Genomic DNA, 26554 nt, shown 5'->3' with positions numbered 1-26554 from the left:
GTACTGTTATTTCCATGTATCTTAGACCTCTATGACTTTGATACCTGTATCTGTTATTTTAAATATAATGGAGTGACCCTACTATGGGGGTATTAACGCTGCCCTGAGTCACATCCTGAATTCTACTTTTAATTTTGACAACTGTGTATTGGTTTTAGCCCCTGTACCTCAGTTTTATGGTTTGTGGTAATGAACGGCAGGCAGCTACCTAGGTTTTCCAAAAGCTTCTTTCAGATTAACAGTGGTCACTGCAGAATGCTATAAAAATGTTACTTTTATACTTATTTTCCCCTCGTAAGCCTTCTTCCTCATGCCACCCGCGTTAACACAAACTGGCGCTAGGTTTGTGGTTTCTCATTCTGTGCCTTTTAAAGAAATAATCTGAGAATTTTGTCGGAGTTTCGTGAGTTCCGATGCAGCGTGGGCCGGCCCTCTCCCCAGGCCGTGCCTGGATGGCGGGGGCTGAGGGCATTCCCGGAGCCTGTGGGCATTCCCGGAGCCCGTGGGCATTCCCCGAGCCCGCAGCCGGCCTCGCCAGCCTGCCCTCGCCTCTCCGGGCACGGCCCCCGCTGCTCGCCGCCTTCCGCCGCCCTCTGCCCCCTCAGCCCCATCCCGGCCCGGCCCGCCCTCAGGGCTGCCCGCGCCGCCCCGCAGGAAGTGATGGCGGCCGAAGGAGGAGGAAGAGCCGCCGCGGGTAAGAGGGAGGAGGCGGCTCGGGGTGGCCACGGGCGGCTGAAACGCCACGAAACACTCGGGGCTTTCCAGGGAACCTCTGCCCGGTCGCCTGCGGCCGTACCCCGATGGGGCCGGGTCCCTCATGGGCGCGCTCCCGGCACGCCTGGGGGAGGCGGACAGCCCGAGCCCTGCGCGCAGGGTCACCCAGAGCTCGGTTTATTTTCCCATTTCCCCGCGTCCAGGTGACTTTTCCAGGTGTTCGGCTAGTCCAGGCCTGCCCAGAGAGGGTCCTGCCCGCTGTGGTTCGGCAGGTGATGCTGGGGAGAGGATGATCCCCGACCTCCTGTTTGCAGTGTGTGTTTGGGGTCTCAGCACAGATGGATCAGTCAAGACTTCAGTAGATCCCAAGTACTCAACCATTAAGGAGCATTGGGAACACTGCATAAAAATATCCATTTTCAAAGGCACCATTGGCAGTTGTTTACCCAAACTGAGCAAAACCCAGGTTTAAACAAAAGCAGCAGGGTTTAACAGGGACAAAGGAGCCATAAACACATTGGTTCTTGACCACACAAAAATAGTTGGACTGTTTTGGTGTTGAGATGTAAAAGGCCTTGTATACTGTAGAGTAGTGTACAAAGTATAGCATACAAACATATTGCTCTATACATATACTATATAGTACCCTTCCTTTAAAACGTACTCATTAAAGCTTTTGTTTGCTATTGACGAGGTGACTAGAACAAGAAGCACGTGGACATAGAGGATGAACTTCCTTGTGAAAAAGCCACTCTCCCCTCATCTCCTTTCAGTAGGAGTTGATTTGCTGGTGCTTCTGGCAGTGGGTGAAGAACTGCTCTGCCCAGCAGAACTCAGCCCTTCAGAACGTGGTGGAGTTACAGTGCTTTGAAATTAACAGACATCGTGTCAGTTCCCAAACGGCCAAGCTCCCAGTGCTTGGTAAGGGACGTGATTTTAGCATAGGTGGATCTTTTGCACATGCACCACCACGGATTTCCAGAGGAGTCTGGCATGTGCAGTGTTCTGGGTTTGTGTTTGGCTAGGAGGACTTCCAACAATCTCTGTTCACACACTTGTTTGGATAAGGGCCTGTTGCATCACCTCAGTTAGCTTTTGCACTGCTTTCCCTCCTGCTCTGTTTTTATACTCTTCTTTCTTAATTTGTCACGCTAGCAGGTAAATGGAGAGAAAGTGAATTTATCTTCTGAAACACATTTTAAGTCGCTGCCATTTATCTAAAGCACCTACTTCATCCCCTTCAGTAAAATAATGATGTTGTTCATTAGTTCCTCTAGCTGCTCATGGCTAAATGCACTGCAGTCAGATTGCTCTATTTTTCCCCTCCCATCAACCACTTATGGAAGTCAAACATTTGTAATAATGGTATTTTTTGGGAGGAATGAGGAAAGACTCTCAGTTCTACTGATTTTCTTGAATAAAATATCTCTAGATGAATAGAACTTGGGTTTCCATGCCCAAGGAAGCATTATAATATTGGGCAGTTTGATTAATGTCTAGATTTTTCCCTTTTGCATCACCCTCAGATGGAATATTTAGAGTAGTTGTTCTTCCACCCCCTTCCTCTTTTAGGACAGCTGATGTTGCTTTTAGGTGTTGTCTGAGTTTTGGTGTAGTTCTGTAATTGCATAGATCTGTGTTTAAAATAATTATGGAGCAGTTGTCAATAAGCAAGTTGAGTGTGCAGTACACTTTAAGAGCACATAGCTCATGTGCAAATATTGCTTTTCAGTTCATGTTGTGCTGTAATTGAGATGCTACAACTCGGTCTTGATGGCTGTTCCTGTAACTGTTTTTCACAGGGAAAAATTGTTTACACTTCCAGGTTTCTCTAAGCCCCTTTACAGGTCCCAGGCAAACCTTGCTGTTGAGAAGCAGGCCAGCTGTTGACCTAGAACTTGAGGTACTTGTTTTAAATTCAGCCTTCTTGCAAATTCATTTTGATTATAGAACACCTTGAAAGTCAGGTTTGTATGTATTAACCACCTAACAGAAGCAGTGAGCAGCCACGTGTATGCAGCTCTGGAGCCTGAGAAATAGTTAGTGGATGAGAAACCTGTATATCTAGTTTGGCAATTGCATTAATGAAGCCTTAAATTTCCATCTGTCTCTCTAGGAAGATGGAAATCTCCCTGCCCTCCATGAAATCCGTGCTAATCAGTTTATAGGAAGGAGGTCAGCAGCCTGGAAGGTGGAAACACAAAATTCAGGTAGTATATAGGCACTGTCAGGAATGTGGCCTCTGCATGTAAAAAAGCTTCTCAGAGCTCTAAGATGAGACTGATTAACAACCAGACTCCTACAGTCTCGTACTAAAATCTCATGTATGGAACAGGTAGAATTTTACTCAGACTGTGTGTACTTAAGAGGTAAGGGCTGCCATAACATTGCCACAGCTAATGCAAGTTGTTGACAACCTTGCTGTCTTTAACATAAATATGTACTTACGGTCTAGAAAGAAAAGAAATCAGGAAACAAAATCCTAAATACTTCCCTCAAAGGAAAATTACAGCCCAAACCCAGCAAACAAACCAGACACCCTTTCTATAAGCAGTGTTTCAGTGAACACACTCCTTCCCTTGAGGGAAAGTTTGGGAAAACAAACAGCACAGGAGAAAGTCTGGCCGGTTTCAATTTGCAAGTGGGAGGTGTGCAGGCATTATGGCTGCGAGTGTGTTATAGGAACCTACGTGATGAGGCTGGTATGTATTTGCCACATTGTGTAAAGGTTGCATACTGAGAGACTTCCAAACGTCTCGCCTGGCAATTCCCAGCTCTGGCATGTTGTCTTTGCAGAACGATTGGCAGACCCTCAGGTTGCACATATCTCTGAAGGAAACTGTCCTGCTCAGTTACCCAGAGGTCTGTGGATGCTTAAAAACGTTGTGTTTGTAACCTTTGAAACTGCTGTCTGGTGGCTGGGCTTTATAGTATTACTGACAACAGATGGCAAATGGCTCTGCTGATGTAATTCTTGCTGGTGTTTCATTCCTGTGAAGTTGCACAGTTTCAGAATCTCAGAAAGTGCCTCCATATTTTTCCTGCATAATGATTTCAAGCCAAACTAAATAAAAACATTTTCTATTATTCAGATTCCAGTGGTATCATGTGACGTTGCAGTAACGATTGCCTTGCAGCAGTTTCATAGAGGTGCACGTTTGGTAGCAATTTTAAGGCCTGTGTCCTTTAAGTAATGCTTATTAGGACGTAACAGATGCCGTTTAGAAACATTATGCCTTTTAATAGGCTCTGCTTTTAGCCTACATGTTCCCATTCCAGGCAGACTGTGGATAAGGCAGGATTGGAGGTATGCTGTCGTTTATTCAAAGCCTAAGTCAATTTTCTGCTCTGAAGTCAAGCCATGTGTTTTTCCTTGTTTCTTCCATTCTGGTCATAGCTGCCTTGCTGTGTTTTTCCCCCTAGTCATATCTTTGGCTGATTGTCAAGCAATTGCAATCAAAACCTTTTGCATTTTTAACCACCAGCAGTGGTTTCTTTTGTCCTTACAGAAGAGCCTGTGTAAACTGAATTTGAACACACTGAGCCTCACTATCAAGAGCACAGCAAGCACAGAGTTAGCCCTCTGTTGCCAGCCTGTCTTTCCTTCTCTGCTTTTTCCTCCTCCTAAAAGGAGAAAAAGGGAAAAGCAGAGCCATGCTGATTTTGGAGCACCTTCAAAGACATGTAGAATAGCTGACACAATGGCACAGAGAAACAAGAGCTATGTTTACATATTTCCTTCACTACTGGCAGCTGTTTATTAAAGCAAGTTCTGAGACAGCCTTGTGATAGCTGGTGCAGGTGATGTATTAATTTGCAGCCATGTAATAAATTTAGCAAAGTGGAAATTAGTGGGGGAAGGGATTTTGGTTTTTGTTTCTTTCCTTTTTTCCCCCCCTTCACCCCTGCCCCCCCTCAAATTAATTGCTTTATTTTGAAATTATTCTGGCTGTGCAAATTGGTCCTTGCAAGTAATTTGGAGAAAGGCTGCTAGGCTTTCTTAGGCAGACTTATGCTCTCTGCTGGTGGGAGCAGTAGGCGTGTCACTCGTAAAGCATTTGCAGCTCAAATTGAGTGGTATTTGAAGCTGTTATCTCTGAAAATCCAGACAGTTGTCTCATATTTTCATCACTTCTTTGTTTGCTTGGGGAATATTATCCTTTCTGATAGCAAAGCAGGGCTTTCAGGTACTCCTGGTGTGCCACATTCTGCTGTGGTTTGTATGAGGTGATGTTAAGGGCTGTGTGTGGCATGACTTTAGGTTTCTCACACTTCCTTTGGATGATGGTAGTAATGGGGAAATGTATTTGATGTGATACTTAAATCCTAGCCCTGGTGCCGGGTTGTAACCATGTGTGTTTCAGTAATAACTTTTAATTATTCAAACACAGCCATTTTCGGAAAGTGTCCTGTCAGTCTGTCTGGCTTCTCCCCGTGGGATGAATTCATCTCATGCTAGACCATTTGTCAAACTCTGTTGTCATTTCCTGCCATTTCACCATTCTGTGTTCATCACAATGGGAGTCATTGTTGTCCTCCTTTCCCTCGAGTTACAGGATGATTTTGAAGCAACACATCCTCCTTTCTACCTTCCATCTTTGTAGAGGATTGAATTGCCACTATCTGCACTCACACTTGTGCTTCATAAAAGATCTACTGCTGTCCAAAGAACCTTTCCTGCCATTTTCCTTTCAAATCAGCCTCTTTCCAGTTGTTCTGGAGAGCTTGTGTATTTTATTTTGTTTAGGGCATAGGCAAATAATTAAGTTGACAAATTCTTGCCATTTGTGTATTTGCTTCCATGTGCAAGAAAAGACAAGTTTGATGCCAGAGAAGCTGTGACTGCCCATCCCTGGAAATGTTCCAGGCCAGTTTGGACCAGGCTTGGAGCAGCCTGGGATAGTGGAAGGTGTCCCTGCCCATGGCAGGGAATTGATGATCTTTAAGGTCCCTTCCCACCTGAATCATTTTATAATTCCAAAATCCGTACCTCTGCCCTCAGTAGTCAAAGTTAGACTTTTCCAGGAACGCTTCTGCCCATTTCTTGATTGTATGAAAACCAGTATTTATTAAGAACTTGATGCTGATGTTCACAAGTTCAGAGATATTAGCAGCAATCACACTGAATCATTAGAATTTCCTTGGAAAATCTGATGTGAACGTGAACCTCAAAGCCTGAATTAATGACAGTCCTGAATCTCCCTTTTCTCCAGCATTTTCCCCTGAATTATTCTGTAAGCTGCCTCTTTCTTTTTTACATCTAAGCTCTGTGAAAAACAAAGTTAAATGTGCAGAAATATGAATTCTGATATGGCATAGCTATAGCTGGTAGCACTTCCATGGTTTAACAGTATGCTGCAGTTTTTATTTGTAAAGTCTGTTTCTGGGCTGTAATACCTCAGCTTTTTTCAATTACATTGGGTTAAAACTTTGTGCTAAACATGCCAGTCCAGATGTGCATTGTGTGTATAATAGGACAGGGGTAGCCTGTTTACACAGATGTATTTTAGTTTATTTGTACTATGAGTTGGATGTGGCTTTATATTTGTGAGTGTAACACTGCTAAAGAGCCATCTGAGAATAAACAGATATAGTTGGAACTTATTTGCTGGAACTTTCATTGTGGGACTAGTGCAGGTTAGAGTGGAGGAAATATCCCTTCAGTATGAACTCACTGTTATGTGATTCTCCTCAATATGCACTTGCTTTTCTAGCCTTCAAAACATTTTAATTAATGTGGTTTCAGCTAAGTATTTTTATTTAAAAAGCTAAATAATTAAATCAATTATTTAATTTCCTTGTCTATTTTTTTCCATTTCAAAAATAGTGGATTACCTTAAGTTTTGGGAAATGAAAAGCACATGTTTTATAGACCTGGTAATAGAAGGTTCAGAAGGCCTTCAGAGCTCATGGAAGAGTGTGAAAATTGAAGGTGTTTTCCTTTTTCTCGTCTATGTTCAGCTAAAAATACCTGTATACCTAAAGCTTTTTTCTTCTCTTTTCTGAAATCAGTAGTAAAAATGGGTTTGTGGGAATGGCATGGCTAGTGGGATTGCAGCCTGTGTTTGCAATGCCTGGGATTTGGTTTGCCCTCCATTTGAGTGGCAAAATTTGTAGTAATAACATATATAGCTAAACTCATCTATTTAATCAAACAAGTTTCTTGATTGGGAGTGGGATTAGGATTATTTTTTCCCCTCTGCTTTATGTTATTGATTCCACAGTTGAAGATTGTTTACAGACAAACTTTTATTTAGTTTGTCTCCTGAAGCCCTCCCGGCCGTTTGAGTTGTGACAGAATAGTAAGTGATACGTGAATGGAATTTTGGGATTGAAACATACAGCCTTGAAACCTGCATCCTGACTATTCCAAGAGTTCTTGTTCTATTAGAAAGGGGGAAAGCAGAGCAGTGGGCAGGACATTGTTTTTATGGATGATGTGCAGCACGTGGTGCAGAGCTGCCTTGCTGTGCTGGACAGATAGCACAGCACGGCGTTCGCCCGCTGGCTCAGCTGCCACCACATGCTGTTATGATACTGCAGTTTCACTTCCACCAGAATTTGGGTTTTTGGCATGTATTTGCTCAGTTAAATTCAGGATGTGAGAGTCAGGTTCTGTGTGCACTCCCGGGAGCGTGCCAAAGACCTCTTCCTTCCTCTGAAAGGTTAAACAAATATGGTTGTCTAACGATAACCACATGCCTGGAGCTGTTCAGGCTCATGGGAAGGGATGGAGAAGAGTTGATGTGAAGCCCTGCTGTTCATCACAGAGCTCCTGCTCCCGTGAGAGGGTGAGAGACAGCACTTCAGTCACGTGTGTGTGGTTCAGAAGGGCAAAAAAAAGTAGTTATTCAATCCTGGACACTGTCCTGGGTGTGCTTCTGTAGTATGGCAGTGGCAGTCCATGGAGAACTGAGAACAATTTATGTTATGTGACTTCTTGGTCTTTTTACGTAGTGGTTTCAGAGGCACTGATAAGGAAAACCTCACACCCTTTTGAAGTGGTAGATAAGACATACACTTAACTGATAAGGAACCAGTCAGAAGGTGCAGTGATTTGTTAGGGGCCACGAAAACACACCTGTGTTAAGAATAAATCTTAGGACTTCTAGTCTTAGTTGCATGGTTTAATTACAACACTCCCTCCTAAATATTGACATGGTACACTGTCATTTTGTTTTGGTACATGTTTGTTTCATATTGCAATGTGGTTTTTGAAATAAAAAGAAAAAAAAGGAAAATACTTCTTGGACAAAACCCCTCAGAATATCATCAGAAACACTTAAAACCTGCTGAAGTTGTATTTTTTTGGTTTTTTTCCCTTTTTTTTTTCTTTCTTTGTTATTGTGAAATATATTGGCATGACAATAAAGCCAATAAACAAAGCCAGTGCTGCTATTGCAAGCATTAGAAATGGCAAAACTGAATTAAAAAGTAATGAAACTTGAAAATTAGAAATGTTAAGTTTTTATCTCTCTTGTGCCTACACCACCAGAAATCTGACTGAGGTATTTTTCATATTTTTACATGTAAAATTATGCACAAATTTGTGCAAATGTACAAAATCCAGATACAAGTCCTGTGGTGACTGATGGCTCTTCTGTAAACATACAGCTCTTAATGGATGCATGTAGTATCCTTCTCTGTGTTTGTAGAACATGAAAAAGTAGTTGTAGGATAAATGATTAATTCACTTCAGACATAACACTTTTCATGCTTCATCTACGGTGAGGTTGATGTATTTTGCTTTACAATCTGGCTGCATCCTAAATGCCCTTACTCTGAAATGGGCATTTCAACAAGTCTGACTTTCCTGGAAGGACCAGCAATACCTCAGTGCATCTTAATCAAGCCAGTGGTGTGTCTAGTCTGGAAAAAATCTGCATCACCAGCTTTGTTGGCTTAAAGGAACAATATTAATTACCTACAAGTGAATGCAGGAGTAAAAGATTCTTAAGAATGAAAGCAAATACCCCCAATCCCTGGAAGTGTCCAAGGCCAGGTTGGACAGGGCTTAGTGGAAAGTGTCCCTGCCCATGGCAGGGGGTTGGAATGAGATGATCTTTACAGTCTTTCCACCCAAACCATTCCTGGTTCTAGGAAATATCTCTTGTTTAGTAAATTGTATATTGTCTTCATGGTCAAGAATAACTTTGCAAGGAAGCTTCAGAGTCTCTGATTAGATGGAAGGATGTCCTTTACCTCTGGACATTACAACAGTCTGTTGTTTCACTTCTGGAATTTCACATATGACTTGTATGCACCATGTGTTTTCTGTTGTACTGACAATAAATTCTTTTGCCTGAAAAAAATATTTCCTGCTTACTTTAACTGGTATAATGAAATCTTGCTGAATCTGTAGTCATGGTGGTCTGTCTCTAATTCATAAAAACTAATTCTACTTTAGGGTAGAATATTGTCTCCCATTTTGTGATTGCATTTATTTACCTGATGCGGAACATCAGGTGTGCTGATGAGATATATCTGGATTCCCACATACTGATCTTTTTGGTTACTAAGTGAAGTAAAATTTGTCTGACTTTTACCTTTCAAGGAGGATATTTGTCCACTTGATGAAACTCCCATGAAATTCAGTTCTCTCGTCTGGAGGAGACAAGGGGTGGAATAGCAATGGGAGTAGAAAAAGCTGGGTTTAGGAGTCTAGATTGAAGCAGGGGCCTTGGTTTATTCCTTTTTGGCAGAGCTGGACTGGACAATGTTTTAGGCTGAGGTTTTGGAGGGTAGGATCTCCTAAAGATGACTGAGTTGTATGGGCAGTGCCTGCTGATATTTATAGCTGGTTTTAGCTGTAGCTTTTCACTTCAAAAAATCAGATTTTTAGTGCAAATTGATGACAGATCACCAGAGTGAGAGGAGATGTACTTGCACATCCTCGCTTGAGAATGTGGCCCAGACTGCTCCATGGAAACAAAAGAGAGAAGCAGATGCGCTGCTAGGTTTTGCTTTAAAATCTCTTCTGCACGCCTGAAATGGAAATGTGCTGGTTGGGTTTCTCATTTATTTGTCTCTAGATAATTTTTCCCTGTGGAATTGCAAAGCTTCCATGTCCTTTGCCCTGGAATTAGGTGCCCTGCAGAAGACAAAGGCTGGTACCTGTCTGTCACCCCCTCCCTGTCATTGCTGCTGCACTGTCCACCTCGAGGATGCCTTGACCTTGTTGAGCAGCTTTGGCTGTTTAAGATGTCAGTCCCAATGTCAGGAATCTCTCTGGTGCAGGAGGCCTCCCGTTCTAATTTTACTCTCCTGCTTTATGGTCCCTCCTCTGTGGCTGCAGCAGGAGGCCCCTCGGGTAACCCTTTGTGCACAGAGCCCCTCGCAGGAGCTGCTGGCAAGGTCCTGGCAGACTGGCTGCCACCATGTGTTCTTTTGTTGCTGCTAAGGTAAGATCAAATTCAAATAAAATCCTGTAATTCCAATTAGGTCAAAAGGCTGTCCTTGGAACATCATAATTTTGATATCCCAAGATGCTGATTGGGCCTCGGACTGAAGTACTCCTGAGAGAGCAGCACTGCTTTTATTCTAAAGCAAAGAGATTATTTTGCATTTGATTTAGCAACCTTTATAACATCCTGTTAGCCAGCAATAATTATGGCTTTAGTCGAATGCCTAGTAACAATAGTTATGGATAGACTTTCAGGGTTTATTCTTGTACCTGTATGCAAAGGAAAGATAAAAGGGACATATACAGCAGGGTAAATGTTATTTTGGCTCTTCATACTGGGAAAATGTGGGAAACACATTAGTTAACATAAAAAGAAATTCAGGAGACACTTCTGTTCCATATTGTTCCTAAAACATCTTCAGTCTCTCTCGCCCATCGACAATTTTCTTCACAAGAAATTTCTTGATTCCATTTGAATAGGAGCACATGCTCCTAATTGACTTCAGCCTTTTCAGTGTATTGCACAGGAAAGACAAGTTCACTGGAAATTTAAAAGCATCTTTTAAAGGAAAATATTACTTCTGTGCAAAGCTGTATTGATGAAAAGTTGATCAGAAGTTTCCTCTAAAGCCTCATTATTAAATCTGTGACCTCATTTTGTCCTTCAAGAGGTCCTCGTTACCTTAGAGTACAAGCATATTATGTATCAGAAAGTTAATTGCTTTTTTCAGTGAGGAGAAGACATGACTGTGCTGTTAAGTTGCATTGGCTGAACCATGGCAGGAGGGAGCCCTGTAAGCAGCACCTCATGAACAATATTTATTAGCATAGCAAATATTTTTCTTTGTGCTAAACTCAAGTCTTACATGCTGCTCTTTTGTAAAGGATTAATTTGCTAGTAAATTTGCTTTTGTGAATTACCAAAGTTTTGAATAATAATCTTTAATTTCTCTCCTGACGAAAGTTCTTTGCTCCGTGGTGTTTAAGTTCTGCCTGGGATTTTATAATGTGACTTGACTTGCCAGTGCTGCAGTGCTCTTTTCTCTCCCATTTTGTCACATAACAAACATGCTATGAAACCCATCTACAGAGTAGCTTCTCTTCAGCATTCTGAGTACACAGCTCTGCTGCTAAGCCTTGGGATGGAAGCTGGTTGCCTGCAAAGGGCAGGAAAATAGTGTTTAAAGCATTTTAAACATTTTAATTCTCTTATCCTTTTGCTGAGGAATCAGATACTGATCACTAGTGGAGGGACCATGGGTGAATAGTCTGAGCTGGTACTACAAATCCCATGCTCCTACTTTTATGTGGAAAGGCATAATTTTCAATATGGTACCGATATGATTCATAGTTTGTTAATCTTAGTATAGACAGGTCTTGCACTGGTCCTTTCAAGACTCTTCCTTGTCTCAGCCATATACTTTACTACCAGTGCAGTTATTTCACATTTAACTTACTAAGGGAGCTGCCATGGAGACCAAACCATCATTAAAAAAGGAGGATTCAGAATTAAGATGCCAACTACAGCTCTGTGGTAGAAGATTTGGTCCTCACTTGGGCTTACAAGAGTTGCAGGTGTAGCTTGTTGATTGAAAGCCCCTTAAATTGAAGTTATTTCATTCCTGTGATAGAAGAGTGGCTGGACACCATTTGGTTTGCTAATACATTTCCTGTCATGTTCTTTTTCTTGGGTTGGTGATGAGCCACCAGAGAGTCTGGTTTGTTATATCAGAAGGAGGTTATTCTTCAGGAACACCAAGTTGGACTTTGCATTTAGGTAACAGGCATCAGATATATGTAATTTTTGTTTGCATGCAATTAACAAATACCCTCCAGCATCTAGTCACATGGATTCCAAGTTATGTTGCATGAAAGATGATGTTACTATTTTGGAAAGACTTGTGTAGGTAAATTTTTTATATTATTTTATTATTGTGAAAGTGCCCAACTCATGTTAGTCAGAAAGGAGGAGGAAAAAGTTAATGGCAAACAACAGATCCTAGACTGAACCAAAAAGGGGCAGTCTTTCAAGAAAGAATGGAAGCTTTGGAATTCTTTCCCTCTTATATTTTTGGACAGTGCTAAACTCAGGCTGTGTTTTGAAGAATTTTTTTTAAAGCTCTTCCAGATTTGAAGCAATTTACTTACACCTAGAGAAGTTTGAGACTGTGCTTGTTGAATTCAAAGGAGAGAAATGGGAATTGATGCTGTCATGGTTCTGCTTTGTAAAGTTGCATGTCAAGAGGTAAATAACATACAGATATGTTTTTTACCAGCCTTACTGTTTTAGACTAGGCTTATACAAAAGGCTCTAATGAGGTAATTAAGGGCCCAGCCACACCAAGCAGCTGCTGGGGAAATGGAGGTTTTAAGACTTAGGTTTCTTATTTAATATAAAATGTGAAAATATCTTGTGTTTTATTTTAATCACAGGTCGACTTTACTTGGTTGATACAGTAGCAGGAGATCCAGAGGTTCTGCAAGCCGATGCTGAAACATACTATGAAAAACTCTTGAAGAAGTCACTGTCCAGTCCTGATGTTTTTTCCATCCCTGGAGGAGGAGAGGTAGTAGGCTGATGTTTCTCATGCTGCAAGTTAGATTCTTGCAGATTAGTTTGTTGGTTGTGCTCATATATGCTAATAGGGGTAAGCTGGTATGGCTGGATTGCAGAAAAAAATCAGTAAATCCTTCATTATTTCAAATAATTTGCATGCTGTAAATGAGAGATAAGCTTAAACTCCAAGTCTGAGTGTTGAAGAGGGTTTGAAGTACTTTGGTGAACTTTGCATCTTGACCTGCCTCCTTACAGGAATAAATCAAAAGCGTATTTTAGAGATTTATACCATGGTGCTGCTCTGTATTCTGCCTCTACTGTGCAGTTTACACAGGCATTGTGATACAGTCTATCTTCTGTTTCCATTCTTTCCAAAACTTTTATTGGTAATTTTGAGTGTGGATTCTCCCAAAGGAATTCTGTTCCTAAGACACCTGGGTGGAATAGAGATGACTGACCAGGCCTGTTAAACATTTTTACTGCAGTCAACCTATGAAACCTTTAATTCTGGCATTTGTAGATCATAAAAGGTGTGCTGAGGTACCTGTTACTGTGCTATCAAAGTAGAAAGTGGATTAGTTAAAATGAATGCTTGGAATACAGTAGCTTTTCTGCAATTCAGGAAAATAATATGCAGTAGTTTCCAGAAAAATGCTGTTCCAGGTGGGATCATCTTCGGCTTTGAGCTGGGAATGTAACGGGGTTTAAATACTCTTTTAATGCCCTCTAGTGGAGCCTGTGGGGCTAAATGCAGAGTGAACATGCAAAGATCCCCCAGTTTAGGGCTTCTGTGTCCTTACCTTCCATGCCTGCTTGTACTTTCAGAGGTTCATTTACTGTTCCAGCAGGAGGGAGAGGAGGTTAAAATCCCAGGCAATGCTCTGTGTATTCCTGCAAAAGCCACACACACTGAGATCAGTTAAAGGTGGACTTCTGGCTTTTGATTCACAACTGTCTTGATTTTGTGGCTTGTCACCAGCCCTTAAATATATCACATGACTGATTTGAGTCTCATAGCAACACATTTCTCTTTGCATTCATTTAATTCAAGTCTAATCTAATCTGCAGTCAGCCAGTCAAGGACTTAAGTAATGGTAGTGTTCTTGCTGTATTGTCTTTTTCCTTATAGTCTATAATAAATAGCTCAAAGAATGTTGATGTTTTATAATTTAAAAGAATTCAAATATAATAAGGTAAAACTTCCATTCCCAGTGAAGATCCCAGCTAACAGTCTCTATTATAGACCCACAGCCTGAAGGATGAGGGGTTTGGTGTTTGAATAATGGCTGCATTACCAAACATTTTTTTCCCCTTCTGCATCTGAATTAAAGCAGGTTTCAAGTGGCAGGACTGGCAACAGTGAATAATTATTTAGCAGGAGTTAAGTGTCTGTCAGCCCCCTTGCTGAGGTCACAGAACTTCTTTTTGGTATAGCTTGGTCAAGCATTCAGGACACAAATAGTAAGGATTACTGCAAGTCAGGATGAGAGCCCCACAGGTTGGCAGCAGCCACACACAAAGCTGTGCTTGGCTCGTGCTGCTCTTGTTAACACCTGTGAAAGTGCACATTACCTTATCAAACAAAATAACAATCATGACTGTATTGGAAGTAGTCCTGGCCTTTTCATTATGGAAATGCTCCCAGGTGCCATAATGACATCGATGCTGTTATGTCTGAAGCACGCAAAGAACAACTGAATCCCCAGATTTAGGCAAGCTCATGAATACAGATTGCAAGCAGTTTTCAACTTGTTTTTTTTTTTTTTTTTTTTTTCCTGGAGTCCAGTGTTTGCATAGATGCTTCCAGGATTCTGGCACTCATCAACTACTCAATGCTGGTTTCAGCTTAGAGTTGTTATCCTGAATTATCCATATTCATATTTCTTCCATGTACCAAGAAATATTAAATGTAACACGTGACTGATTTGAGTTTCATAGCAAACTGACAAATGGGTGCAATTAGAGAGAGAGGCACACCCACACATACACAATGGACCAGATTTTGGAAAGTACAGTACATACTGTGCTAAGTCATGCACGCTCTTTGCCTGTACCTAAACTTACATGACAGCATTTGCAATATTCATATGGAAATCGTCATTTCTATCCATATAGAGCTGTTTGAGCACAGTAATTTTGTGTTTATGTGTCACATCATTTAAAAGTTTAGTCTAAGAGCAGAAGCTTGAGAGCTGCATTTTGATTTTAGCTTTGCCTTCAACTTAACCACCTTGTGCCAATTATCTACCCTCGCTGTGCCTCGAAGATAAACTGCCCAGGCACTGCCCTTATGCTTTGATACTCCCTGTACCCCGAGGCTTAATTCATTGTTTGCAAAACACCACAAGTACTCAGCTGGAGGATGCTGTAAGAAGTGCAAGTTGTATTTGTTTTCATTTGATGTGTCTGGTCTTTCATAACACCATTTGTCTGCGTGTGACAGTGCTCAAAGCCAGGTTGTGTACTAACCAGGGCAAGTCAGCATTAAAGTCTTCACTAACTTCAGTGGCTTGATTTCTTTTAAATTAACTTTCCTTATGGATAATATTAGAATATTATAAGTATTTCAGTACCTTGAAGTTGAGGATTGAGAGGGTGTTGTGCTAAGCTTGTACCATGCATGTCAGCAAAGCATGTCAATAAAACATGTCATAAGTGCATCTGATATGTGAAGTACTTGTTGTGAGCTTTGCAGTACAAAGAGCTACAGGGCTTGTTTGTTTTTTAGGTTAAACTTGAAGATTCCTGTGTGTGTTTTGTCCCTCTCTACCGAAATAATCCTACTTGCAAACTGTTGCTGTTAACTGATCCAAAGGATAAAGAGACAGGTTAGAATTGGTCAAAATATTTTGAAATTTGAGTAGCTGTAATTTCTTTACCTTTAAGATGGTCTGCTTGTTTATGTATTTAAATATTCTGGGTTTTGTTTTGAATATGAAGTGGTTTCAGTTTATCTGTCAAGAATTTGTGTCAGTGGACTGCTGATTAGATGGAAGAATTGACAATCAGGCCTTTTAAATCCTATGCATAAATTCTCTGCTGATAGCTGAAAAATCACCTTGGGTAAATCTGTTATTCTTTCTGACTTTATTCAACAGGATAATATTTTTCTAATTCAGAATGATGTGAAATTTAAACACATTATGGTTTGGATAGAATCCTGAAATCCTTTAACAATAAAATACAGGTATGAAATTGTATTGCTTCTTACTGATTCTTATTAATATTCTTTTTTTTTTTTTTTTTTTTTTTTTTATTGGTGTATGGTATTTTTTTCAGTCCTAGGTTTAATTGCCTTTTTTTCCCAGTACTGGTATGTGAGGGCTATCTACTGGTGTGTAGATTAAGTGAGGAGTGTTGGTGTTGTTGTGAAGCAATGGGTTGTAGAGTTTTTGGCATATCTGCAACGAGGACGTGAACTTGTTCTTTGACTCACTGTGTCACTTAGGGAATACAGAACACATGAAACCTCTTAAACTTCCAGCTTCCAAATGTGGCAGCAAACTAACGACATCTGTCATTAAAAGTGTACCTTTTTTTAAAGGATAAGCTATAAATTATGCCTGAAAGGCTTTAATTTAATCTTAATAACACAGCAAAGGCAGAGCAAAATTCTCTGTTCAGTTCCAAGTGTGGCAGGTAATGATCTTGCACTCCTAGAACAGGTTCTGTTAGTGTGAGTGTTCATTCTTCAGTCCTACCCTGTAACCAGGAAATTTCTTCAGAAGAACAAACAGCAGATTAAGATCACCTGTGGTTAGAGGTGAACTCTGCAGTTTTCCATCTCCTTCTACACAGGATTTCAGTTGGACCTTTGCTAATGGGCTGTGGTCCACAGGAGAAGGTAGGAGACCTTTCCAAGTTCCAGGTGTAGTCAAAAGACTTTCTAGTCCCTCTAAAACTGTTGGTGTAGAATTACTCTTAAATAAAATACTAATTTATGTATTCCATTAGTGTTTTTCTGAAGAGAGATACACACTGGTGTGATAAAGGGGAGAAGCCTCTACACCAGAGGCCAGACTGGCTCTTGGTGAAATTGTCCTCATCTCCTGACTCATGTTCAAAGGAATGTGGCTGAACACTGAGTTAGTTTAGGCTTCACAAGAGGAATTGGGATCTGTAAATACAGTGTAGAAATAAAGACTTATTAACTAGATGCAGGTGAAAGTGCATTTAGCACAGCTCTTCAGTTAAATGATCTCGTTTAGTATTAGGAACAAGAAGTATTAATGAGAGACAAGCACACAAGGAAAAATGATTTCTCACAGGAACAAGTCAAGTCCAATTGGAGCCTAAATTACATGATAGCTATCTTCATTAAAAGCTTAAGCCTAGCAGAATAAATACCTTATTATATTATAAACAACAGCCTGACTGACTGCTGTGACTCCCTCCTTGCAAAATTCCAGCTTGAGTTACCAGTCCAGAGTCAGAGGAACAGAGATCTCTAAGCCTGCTACATCACCTGGCTTTTGATGTTTCCTTCCAAAAGTGTGATTCAAAATAATTTTCTGGAAGTTCTTTGTTTATGGATTTTATATACTATAAGCATGTGGCCAGTCTTCCTGCAGACATCAAATTTGACCGGTGTGATTTTTTTTTTTTCTTCAGATGAGTGTTAATAAATTTTCATTAGTTCTTTAAAGCCTGCTGGGATGCGTGTGCATACCTATACATATGGGTATATACCTTAGAAGTATTTTGTCCTAAAATTTTTCCAACAGCTCAGCAGATTTGGAATTGACTATTAGGGTGGCAGACTGTGTTAATGGGGCAACTCCACCTGGATTTGCTCACCTACATGACCTTTTGTTCTGACCAGTGAACAGATCAAATTTATTCAAAACAAATTCCTTCAGAGAAAGGCAATATATTTTAACTTAGTCTTTGTTACTTTAAGGACATTTGACTTTCAGGGCAGAAAATGAAAACATTTAACAAGTTACATAATTTTCTTTTCCTGACTTGAGCTTTTCTTGTGAAACAAGTTTCATCCAGATGGAAGAGGGAAACAATCTTGCTATAGTTGATATTTTCTCTTCCTCTGCCTGTCCACTGCCTCTGCATTTTAGTTTTCTTCCACAGCAGGAGCACTCTTAGAAGCAAATTTCCTGGTTGTCCCCAGATACTGTGTTTCAGTTTGATGGTGTTTAATTATTGAAAATTGGTTTGAAGAGGGGTGGATTCTACCGCTGAGATTTTTTTCTGATCATCTTGATAAGATGGGTTGTCCAGAAGTGATGTGTAGCTTGTGGTTTGAAATTATCTGCATATTTCAAAGAGAAAATGGGTATGGCAGCTTTTCTGTAGGACTTGGTCTTGGTTGGAAGCATTTTAAATTTATTTTTGATGGGCTGAGTGTTGTGTTCTGTTAGTGTATCTGTACAGATATTTTTATGAGAATGTAAATTGCATTGTAAGGGCTTACAGAGCATAACATGGGTGATTAACATCTTTATAACACTAAATAAACATACCTTATTGTGGCATTTTCTATATGCTGCATGTAATAATTCACAATAACTGTGAGATGCCTTGGAACATTTATCACAAGACATTTGCAACAAATCACTGAGTGAAGCTTGAATTGTAGAAGAAAATGTAACTGGTTGCAGGAAAGATCTATCTGAGATACTTGAATGGCTGCCATTCCAGCAGGAATCTGCCTGCCTCCCAAGCTTTAATGTATTTGTTTTGATAACATTCCTAGAAAAAAGTGAGAAATGCTGATTCCGTTTTAAAGACAGGGAACTGTGGGACCCAGCTAGTTCAGGGTAGGTCAATGCTGCAGAATGCAGTTCAGAGTAGGATTTCTGACCTTGCTCCAGTATCAGAGTATTTCCACAGTGGAAGTCTTGCAAAAGTGACCTCTTTAAGTCTGTCAGCAATCTGAAACAGTGACAGGATTAAGGTAAAGATGACTTTACAGAAAGTGCCACTACTTTATCTTAGATATTTATTAAACAAACTCTCATATGTAACATCACCTTCATTTAATTTGTAACTGAGGGATGTCTTTCAGCAGTTCAGATAAGGCAGGGGAAAAAGAAGAGCCAAGCAGGATGTTGCTTTATTTTTTCTTCTTTGCTCTGTCTGTAGAATCCTGATGTGCACATTTCATTTAAGTAGTTTCACACCGGTGTGGGAACATTTGGCCAGCATAGCCTAGGAAGTAAAAATATAATCCAGGCCTGAGTTGGGAAGGGATCCATGTTTGCCCAGCAAAAGTAGACATTTCATAATCACAATTGCATTATGCTTAGTGCCTAATTCAGTTCAGTCCTGGATTCCAAACACCCCGTGCTGTGGAATCCTGTGCTCCACTGCCTGTCAGCTTCTTGCAACACTCTGTGTTTGTCTGAGTGCAGGTGATGAAAGTACTGAGGTTTAGCAAGCTGGTGCTTACAGGGCAAGCCACCCACCTGAGCATGTGTAAACCCCATTAATTGTGACCTGAAATACATTTCACCTGGTCTTGCAACTGCACGATCAAGCACATCAGGTTCTGCAGTTGCAAGGTCACTGTAGTCACAGACATCATGATTCAGAGGGTTCAGGGGATGTGTGTTGGCAAGAACTCCATCTCCTGTGATCAGGTGAACTTAACTGAATGTTTTGGAAAGAATAACAAGACTGGGAAGGGAGAGAGAGGGAACATGTGGTCTCACAAATCATGTTTGCATTTGAAGTAGTGTTTCTCAAAGTTGATTATAAAATGAAAATGAGAATATGGGGAAGCATGGATGGATTTAACTGCAGACCAGATGTTGACTTGAAAAATGATAACAAAAAGCAAAGTACATATGTTTGTGTGAAATGTGGAGAAATGTTTTTCCTTCAAGGAAGGCATCCATATAGATAAGGTTGCTCAAGTAATGTGATGTGACAGTTGCTATGTCAACTAGTGTTCCCTTCCACACATTTAAATTATTGAATAGCACAGTAAATGTTCTATAAAAGCAACTCCTTCCAACATGGTTATGCATCTTCCTGTTTTCCTCAAAGCTTTTAAAAACTTTTCTGACCTTTACTATGTGTCTTGTATGTCTGAACTGTGTGCCAAACCTCTTTGCAGCTCTTATTGAAGTCAGCATTTGGCCCATTATGTCCCCTTTGTGTGACTCAGCTCCCTTTGTAGCTGCGTGTTTCGTGGATGTGTAATGGAGCAGTGGCTGCTGCATTTGAAAGCAGAGGGAAGGGTTTGAGGGAACAGATTGAATCCATCACAGAAAGAGTATGAAAATCCCATGCAAGTAAGTGCATAATATTTAATGAATTGAGTCTGCTGCTATAAACAGGCATCTGCCCTTGCGTGCAATACTTCTTCCTTGTTAACCCAGCACACAAAGTGTAATGCTTTTTGGCACATGCTTTAATAATTTATTGGAAATATAAGTTAGCTAAGCGGAATCTCCAGCCTTAAAACCAGCAGGAGTGATGGAGTCTGGAGCAAAAAGGGAAATTAACCTGTGTGCATCAGTGACAATCGTATAACCTGAGGCTAAAACAGGTAAATGATGAATCCTGTCCTTAAAATCATTTCATTTCCTCATGTGTGAATTTGTTTCTAACTCACAGATGGTTTTGAACTTTCTTATATTTGTCTCTAGCTGGGTAGGTTAGAGCCAGTTGTTGGAGCACTCTTTTAGGACTCAAGACATGTGAACTCTGTATGGTTCTTTGCAACATTCTTCCTATATTATATTCTATCCTTCTATGCAAAAATGGACATGGTTGGTGCCCTATGTGGAGATGTTAAAGATACTGGTGTTATTTAGCAGTCCTGAAATCATGGAAATGTACTTTAGGTGAATGTCACCAGTGTACAGGTACTAAAAGTTCTTTTGGCTGAAATATTTGCTGTTTGATGTGTTTGTGGTCATAAATGATCAAATTTCTGTGTTTATTCCAAAGCTTCATCTAAAGCCTTAAAATTTATTCTCTATCATTTGAAATGACCCCATGTCAAAGCTTTTCTTTCTGAACAAGGCTTGAAAGTAATTTCAGTGTCATTGTTGCTGCTTCAAGTCTTTTCCTTGTAAATCTATTGGCAGGCAATGAATTCTGTAGATGAACATGTAGGAGTAGGGTTTAAATACTTGTTCCTGCAAATGTGAAAAATTGAGGAAGGATGGGAAGAAGTGGGGTGCAAGTTTTGCATCACACCTACATGAGGACTTGACTTACGTGGGTTGCTGATAACACTTTTGCTTCAGGGCAAACTGTATCTTATTATGTGTGTCTATGTCTGTCTTTTGTTGACAGGAACCTCTCTGTGTGCATTTGAACCTCAGAGAATGTCTGTCCATGCAGAGATTTAGGAGTCTGTACTCTAAAGCTACCCATAGATAGAAATTCAATGACAGAGAGAGCTGAAAAGCTGTTTGATAAAGCAGATACGAGAATTTTCGTGTTTGACTTGCATGAGTGCAAATATGTGCACTCAAATATATGCAAATATGTGTGTGTGGGCTGGGGAAAGTTTGAAAGAAACTGGAAAACTGTAACCTTTATCCAGGTAGCTCCACTGTCCCAAATGCCACTCAAACCTACTTAGCTACTGAACTTAGTATTAAGCAGGAAGTGCTTTATTCATATGGAACACAGGCTGTCACACCAAAGTCACATCAATTCCTGAGAAAAATTACCTTCACTTGATGCCTTGTGCACTACTGAAAATTTGATATCAAGGGACGTGGAGGTGAAATTGAAATACAATTGTTGTTCTTCTGTCTCACAGCAGAACAGACTGGAGTCAGCTGGAGGGAGAAGTAGATCTGAGGCTGCCTGTGGAAAAATTGAGAACCTACTTTGTATTTGTGGGTAACATGTTCCCCTGTTTTTGTTGTTGTAGTTTTGGCAGTTTATTTGAGCCAGCGTTGGTGGCCTGTGGAAGATGTTGTGAAGACAGCTGATCCTGCTAGAGATGGGCTCATTTTGGTGAGGATGCTGTTTTGAGCAGTTGCCTTTATCCTGGAGCTTCCCAGCCAGAGCAATCATATGGAATTGTCTTTGGTCTCTGACAGCTCCTGCTCTGAACCTGTGGGATCTGGGCTCTGTGGCTCACCAAGTGCTTCACGTCTCTAGGACACAGTGACATGCACATTGGCCCTCTCTAAACAATTCTGTGCATGCAGCTTATGATTCATCTGTGGGATTTATTTTCTTTTGGTTTTTAGTTTACCCTCGCTGCCTACTAAAGGAATAATCATAAACTGAATTACTACATTAGCAATAATTTCTCACATTAACTGTCTGGTGGGAGGTGTTACTACCCTTTTGAACAATGTCTTATCTAGCTAGTTATGATTTCTTTTTCTCCTTGGATAATGTTTATATTGTATTCATTTTATGAAATGGTTGCTATTTAGTCATTTCTGTATCCATAATTCTTTTTCCAAATAAATTATTTTGGTAAGATAGAACTACTTTTTCATAATCTGAAATATTTGGGTAGCCTGGAGTCTGTTTGCAACCAAACAATCAGATGCCTGCTGCATATGAGCTTTGTGTTGCCATGAGGTTATTAAGTCAGTTTTATTTCCTACCCAACTCTCAGTATCTTTGGTCCTTAATGATTCCATTCCTTTATCATCTTTTCCTGTCACACATAGTGTTTAATTATTTGCAGAATTAAGTAGGCTTTTTGTGGGTAACTGAACTGGAGGGATTTGAGATACCAGTCCTTGCAAGATAGAACGTGGAGCAGGGACACAGGCCTTGAGGCTTTCAAGCATCTCTGTATCAATAGAGAATGAAAATACTGTCTGAAAATAGAAATCTTACCCCCTCTAGCTCATTGCCAAAAGGTAAATTGCCATTATGTGTGGAAACTCTCATTTCTTTTTCATCCTTCATGTGAAGCTTGTTGGCAGCAGTTTTTACCTTCCTTTATATTCCTTCATCTCCCTGTCCTGTCAGTTGTCTCCTAAGAAGGCCAGCACAGAGTAATTTTTCATGTTACACCTAGATTATAGCTGGGTTGGACAGACTATTCTCTGTTTTACATAGTGTCTATCTCAGTAAGGTCCTGGCCCTCTAAATTCTTCGATGCTGTGGCAACACAGGTAATAGGGGAGAGGTGACCAGGCCCACAGCGTGAATCCAGTCTTCATTTCACTCTTGAGTAGGATTAGATTGCCTTGATCCTGGTTCCAAATCTGTGACTGCAATCAAGATACTTCTGCTGCTTTAGAATTCCTCTCTGTGACAACAAGAGATAATGTCAAGCTTTATAAATAGTTACTAAATTATTCTATGCCCGCTGGATAGAGGGTGAAACACTAGGAAAAACTGTTTTTGTTATTCTAGCTGAACAAACTCAGGAGGTATTTTCCCCAAATTAAGTGTACGTGTTTCCTGACCTCCTCCTTCCCAGCCTCTTTTGATTTTGAAACCTTTTATGAGATGCAAAATACTACTCTCTGCCTCATTTTTCTTTGGTCTGTTTTTGTTTGTTCTCTTAGGTCCAGACATTTGGAGAAAGGATTGTCCTCTTTGTTCTGAACTGCATTATTTTTGGAATGCTGGAAGGGAGTTCAGCTAATGATGCATTCTTTCTACCTCACTCTGCCACCGAGCGTGCCAAGATACTCTGGAGAAACAGCGAGGCTGCTGCCTTTTACTCGGTCAAGATGAAAGGTAAGGTCATTTTAGAGACACATTTCCACTGGTTCCTAATAGCTAGAAATGTAATCCTTTTGTTTATCTTTCAGTATAAATAATCCTGGCTCTCATCTACATTTTTATATGAAATCTCCCTCAGAATTAATCTGGGGAACAAACCTTCCCCGAATTTGGAAGCCATCCATGTTACTTTCATTTAAACATGATAGTTCCAAACCCCATTCTGATCTGAGGTACTGGATTACTCCAATAAAATGTGCTTAATGCAGCCATGTAGGAGGTTGTAGATCTAGGAACAAAGAATGTAGGGCCTATCCACAGGATGCAGAACTGCATCCTGGAAAGAATGGTACCTGTAAAAGGAGTGCAGTTCCCAGTGGAAAAACATATTGGGAGTTGGTGGTGGCAAGAAGAGGAAGGATCCTTGGATGTGTGAGGAGCAGTGGCTGGGTTGTGTAGAGGAAGGTGTGTGTACTAAATCAGTCCTGGAATGCAGTTGCGGTACTCCCAGTTTAAAGGATGATGATTAATTGATTTCATAATTAATTAATTAAGTGCCATAGAAAAGAAACAAAATGTGTTTTAATTATTTAGGGATACCTGATTAACTTTAGTAAAGGTCTTATTAAACACAGTCTGTATTAATGCAAATAATTGCTGTTAACCAGTCTGGAGTGGAAGAGGCTTAACTGGAATAACTCCAGTTATGCAGTTGAGCCTGTGCCCCCACGTGGGAGCTGGTTACCAGCCTGTGCTTAAGATTCATGGGAATCACCTTGATGCCAGCAGCTTAAACACAGAGAAGGTGGGATCTTTGGAAGTAAAATATTGCCCAAGTCAGGACTCAATAGCTATCCATCCAAAATGGGAGAAAAAGAAACAGCTTGAGAGATGGGTTGGTTTGGATTCCAGAGGACACTCTGAAGGTGCCTTCTCTGCTGCAATCCCAAAGCCAGCAGGAATAGATTTTCTGCTCCTTGGGATGGAAAAATCCTGATACACACAGAGGTGGAGCTTATACAGCACCATCAGTGAGGAATCAGGACTCAGCCTATGATCAAGGAGCCTTGTCTGTATCCCTGATTATGCTGAAGAACTGGTTTATAATGCCAAACACAAGTGCATTTTCCTTTAAGTCCATAAATATTCCTGAGCAAAGCTTTTGGAAAGAAACACTTGTAGGGGCTGTAATGATTCATGCTCTAGTAAAATGAATGTGCACAGTAGTCTGTTATGGGTGGAGTATTAGCCAAGTTGAAACTGTTTCTGAGTAAGTTGAGAGTCACAGTTTGGTTTTAGACCAGGTCCATATAAAATACAAATCCTTCAAGTCCAGCTTTGTCAGCATCTGCCTTTTCTTGCCAGTGTTTTTGGTTTTTTGTTTTTTTTTTTTCCTCTGGGCAGCTATATTTGTTAGGTTTTGGCCTGTGTCACAAATTACTGCAGTCTTTTGCCAAAGCCTTTTCGGGAAGCTTGGAGCTGATTGTTTTTGTTGCTTTTTGCTATTTGATGTACGCATTTAGAAAATAATTCCTCTTTCTGAAGTTCTTTGATTTCAATTTCATACCAGCCATGCTGTGGCTGATTGTATTCTCTCTACTTTTTAGAAGAGCCCTGGATTTATTAGGCCCAAAACAGACTAAGATAAATATCTTCACTCAGAAGCTGTATTTCACAAGGTTGTTTTACGTATTTTCATAATTTATTTTTTAAAATCATAATGAAAGTTCTTTTTCCTTTTGCTGTCCTGGTCAGGACATTTAGTAGAGGCAGCTTTAGCTACAGGACTTTATATTGTGCTGGACCTCTGTTATAGCTTCTGGTCCTAGGAAAAAGTTATTTTCCTTTGTGCCCACCATGTGATTCTGATTCCCTTTTTTTCCATGCTCTGGAATTACCTGACCATTCTTTCCAGTTTGATTTTCTTCACTGGGTAATTAAGATTCTCATATTGATGTTGTATTCAACTGTATTTCTCATCTGTGAATTTTTCATTATCTACAGCATGACAAAAAACATGCTTCAGTGGAGGCAAATAAGCCAGAAAAGGTCTGTGAAGCATGGCTCTCTCAAACATAAATCTTCTGGGTGAATCACAGAAGTGGTGACCAAGGAGCAGTGAGTCTGTTCTGTCTTTGCTACAGATTTAATGTGTCATTATGCAAACTAAATTTTCAGTGGACTTCAGTGGTTCCAATTAACTATCTTGGCAATTCTGTAATGTCGTTTCCATTTGCCAGTTCCTAGGTGGCCTGTACTAAGTGAACTCGGTAATTTTGGTTGAGTTCCATGCTTCCATCCATCTTATGACCATCCTTAACTGGATCTCTTTTAATAGTCCAGCTAAAGAGGCACAGATGGTCTCGAGCACCCGCCTTGCTCAGAGATGCAGTAACTACTGCAAGTCAAGGTTTTGAGACAATTTGGCCCCTTCTGGCACTGGCCACCCTGCACCTGTTGTATAGATAAACAGAAGTCTCATTCTTCAAGGCTATCACTTTTCGTGAGCATTAGACACCTTTATTAAAGCAAAATTTATTCATGACTGCACAGATCATCAACTTGGCCTCTCTGGAATGTGCCTATTCCTGTCCAATGACAGGCATGCAGCATTTACCACTGGGTGTACTAAAGATTGATGAGATGTACTAAGCTACTAATGAGGCTGATAAGACACTTTGTCACGTGCCAAGATAAATGTCTCCAATTTTATCTATGTCAGCAGCTTCCATATCAGACAGCTGAGCAGTTAGACCTCACTAAATGGAGCTACTTAAAGGTACAATAGGAAATGACAGTTCCCTCTTCCTGTACCTTTCTCTGCAGGCAGCAACCTGAAAATGAAATATTTTGCAGAAAGCCTTCATATAGATACTTGGGGTTTGGGATCTGTTTTATGTTGTTTAAAATATTTATTTCATGCTCTGTGTGAAAATCTCAGAAAGAATGTGTTTTGTGTAGTGATGTAGGATTAATTACCACGGTTACTGACACTTGTTTCTTGTGCAGTGAGACCATGTAATTCCCTGAAAGTTTTTCTTTTCTTATTTACTGAGGACTAGTAATTACTGAAAATGGACTTTACCGCCTTCACATAAATGCTAGGAGAATGTAGAAGATTCATGATGCAAATAAATCAATAAGGAAGTTGGAGGATGCAATGAGCCAGGAGTGTCTTAGTGCTTTTAAGAACAAACCAGTAGAAAATCCCTTTTTTATAGACCTTTTTTTTTCCCCCTACTGTTATGTATTAC

At 40.4% G+C, this 26554-nt stretch overlaps 1 protein-coding gene across 1 annotated transcript in view; it reads left to right on the top strand.

Moving 5' to 3' along the window:
* The first annotated feature begins 403 nt into the window (after positions 1 to 403).
* Positions 404 to 26554, top strand: part of LOC128813315 (protein FAM169B-like) — a 41012-nt gene continuing 14861 nt past the window's right edge. Inside the window, exons 1-5 of the mRNA XM_053988328.1 lie at positions 404 to 694; positions 12551 to 12684; positions 15403 to 15502; positions 21529 to 21614; positions 23141 to 23315. Coding sequence (XP_053844303.1) covers positions 661 to 694; positions 12551 to 12684; positions 15403 to 15502; positions 21529 to 21614; positions 23141 to 23315 — 529 coding nt within the window. The 5' untranslated portion in view covers positions 404 to 660. The remainder of the gene's footprint in view (positions 695 to 12550; positions 12685 to 15402; positions 15503 to 21528; positions 21615 to 23140; positions 23316 to 26554) is intronic.

The sequence above is a fragment of the Vidua macroura genome, chromosome 12, assembly GCF_024509145.1.
Source record: "Vidua macroura isolate BioBank_ID:100142 chromosome 12, ASM2450914v1, whole genome shotgun sequence".
NCBI classification, from domain to species: Eukaryota; Metazoa; Chordata; class Aves; order Passeriformes; family Viduidae; genus Vidua; species Vidua macroura.
The sequence above is the reverse complement of the archived record's forward strand: the minus strand, read 5'-3'. Positions and strand labels throughout refer to the sequence as shown.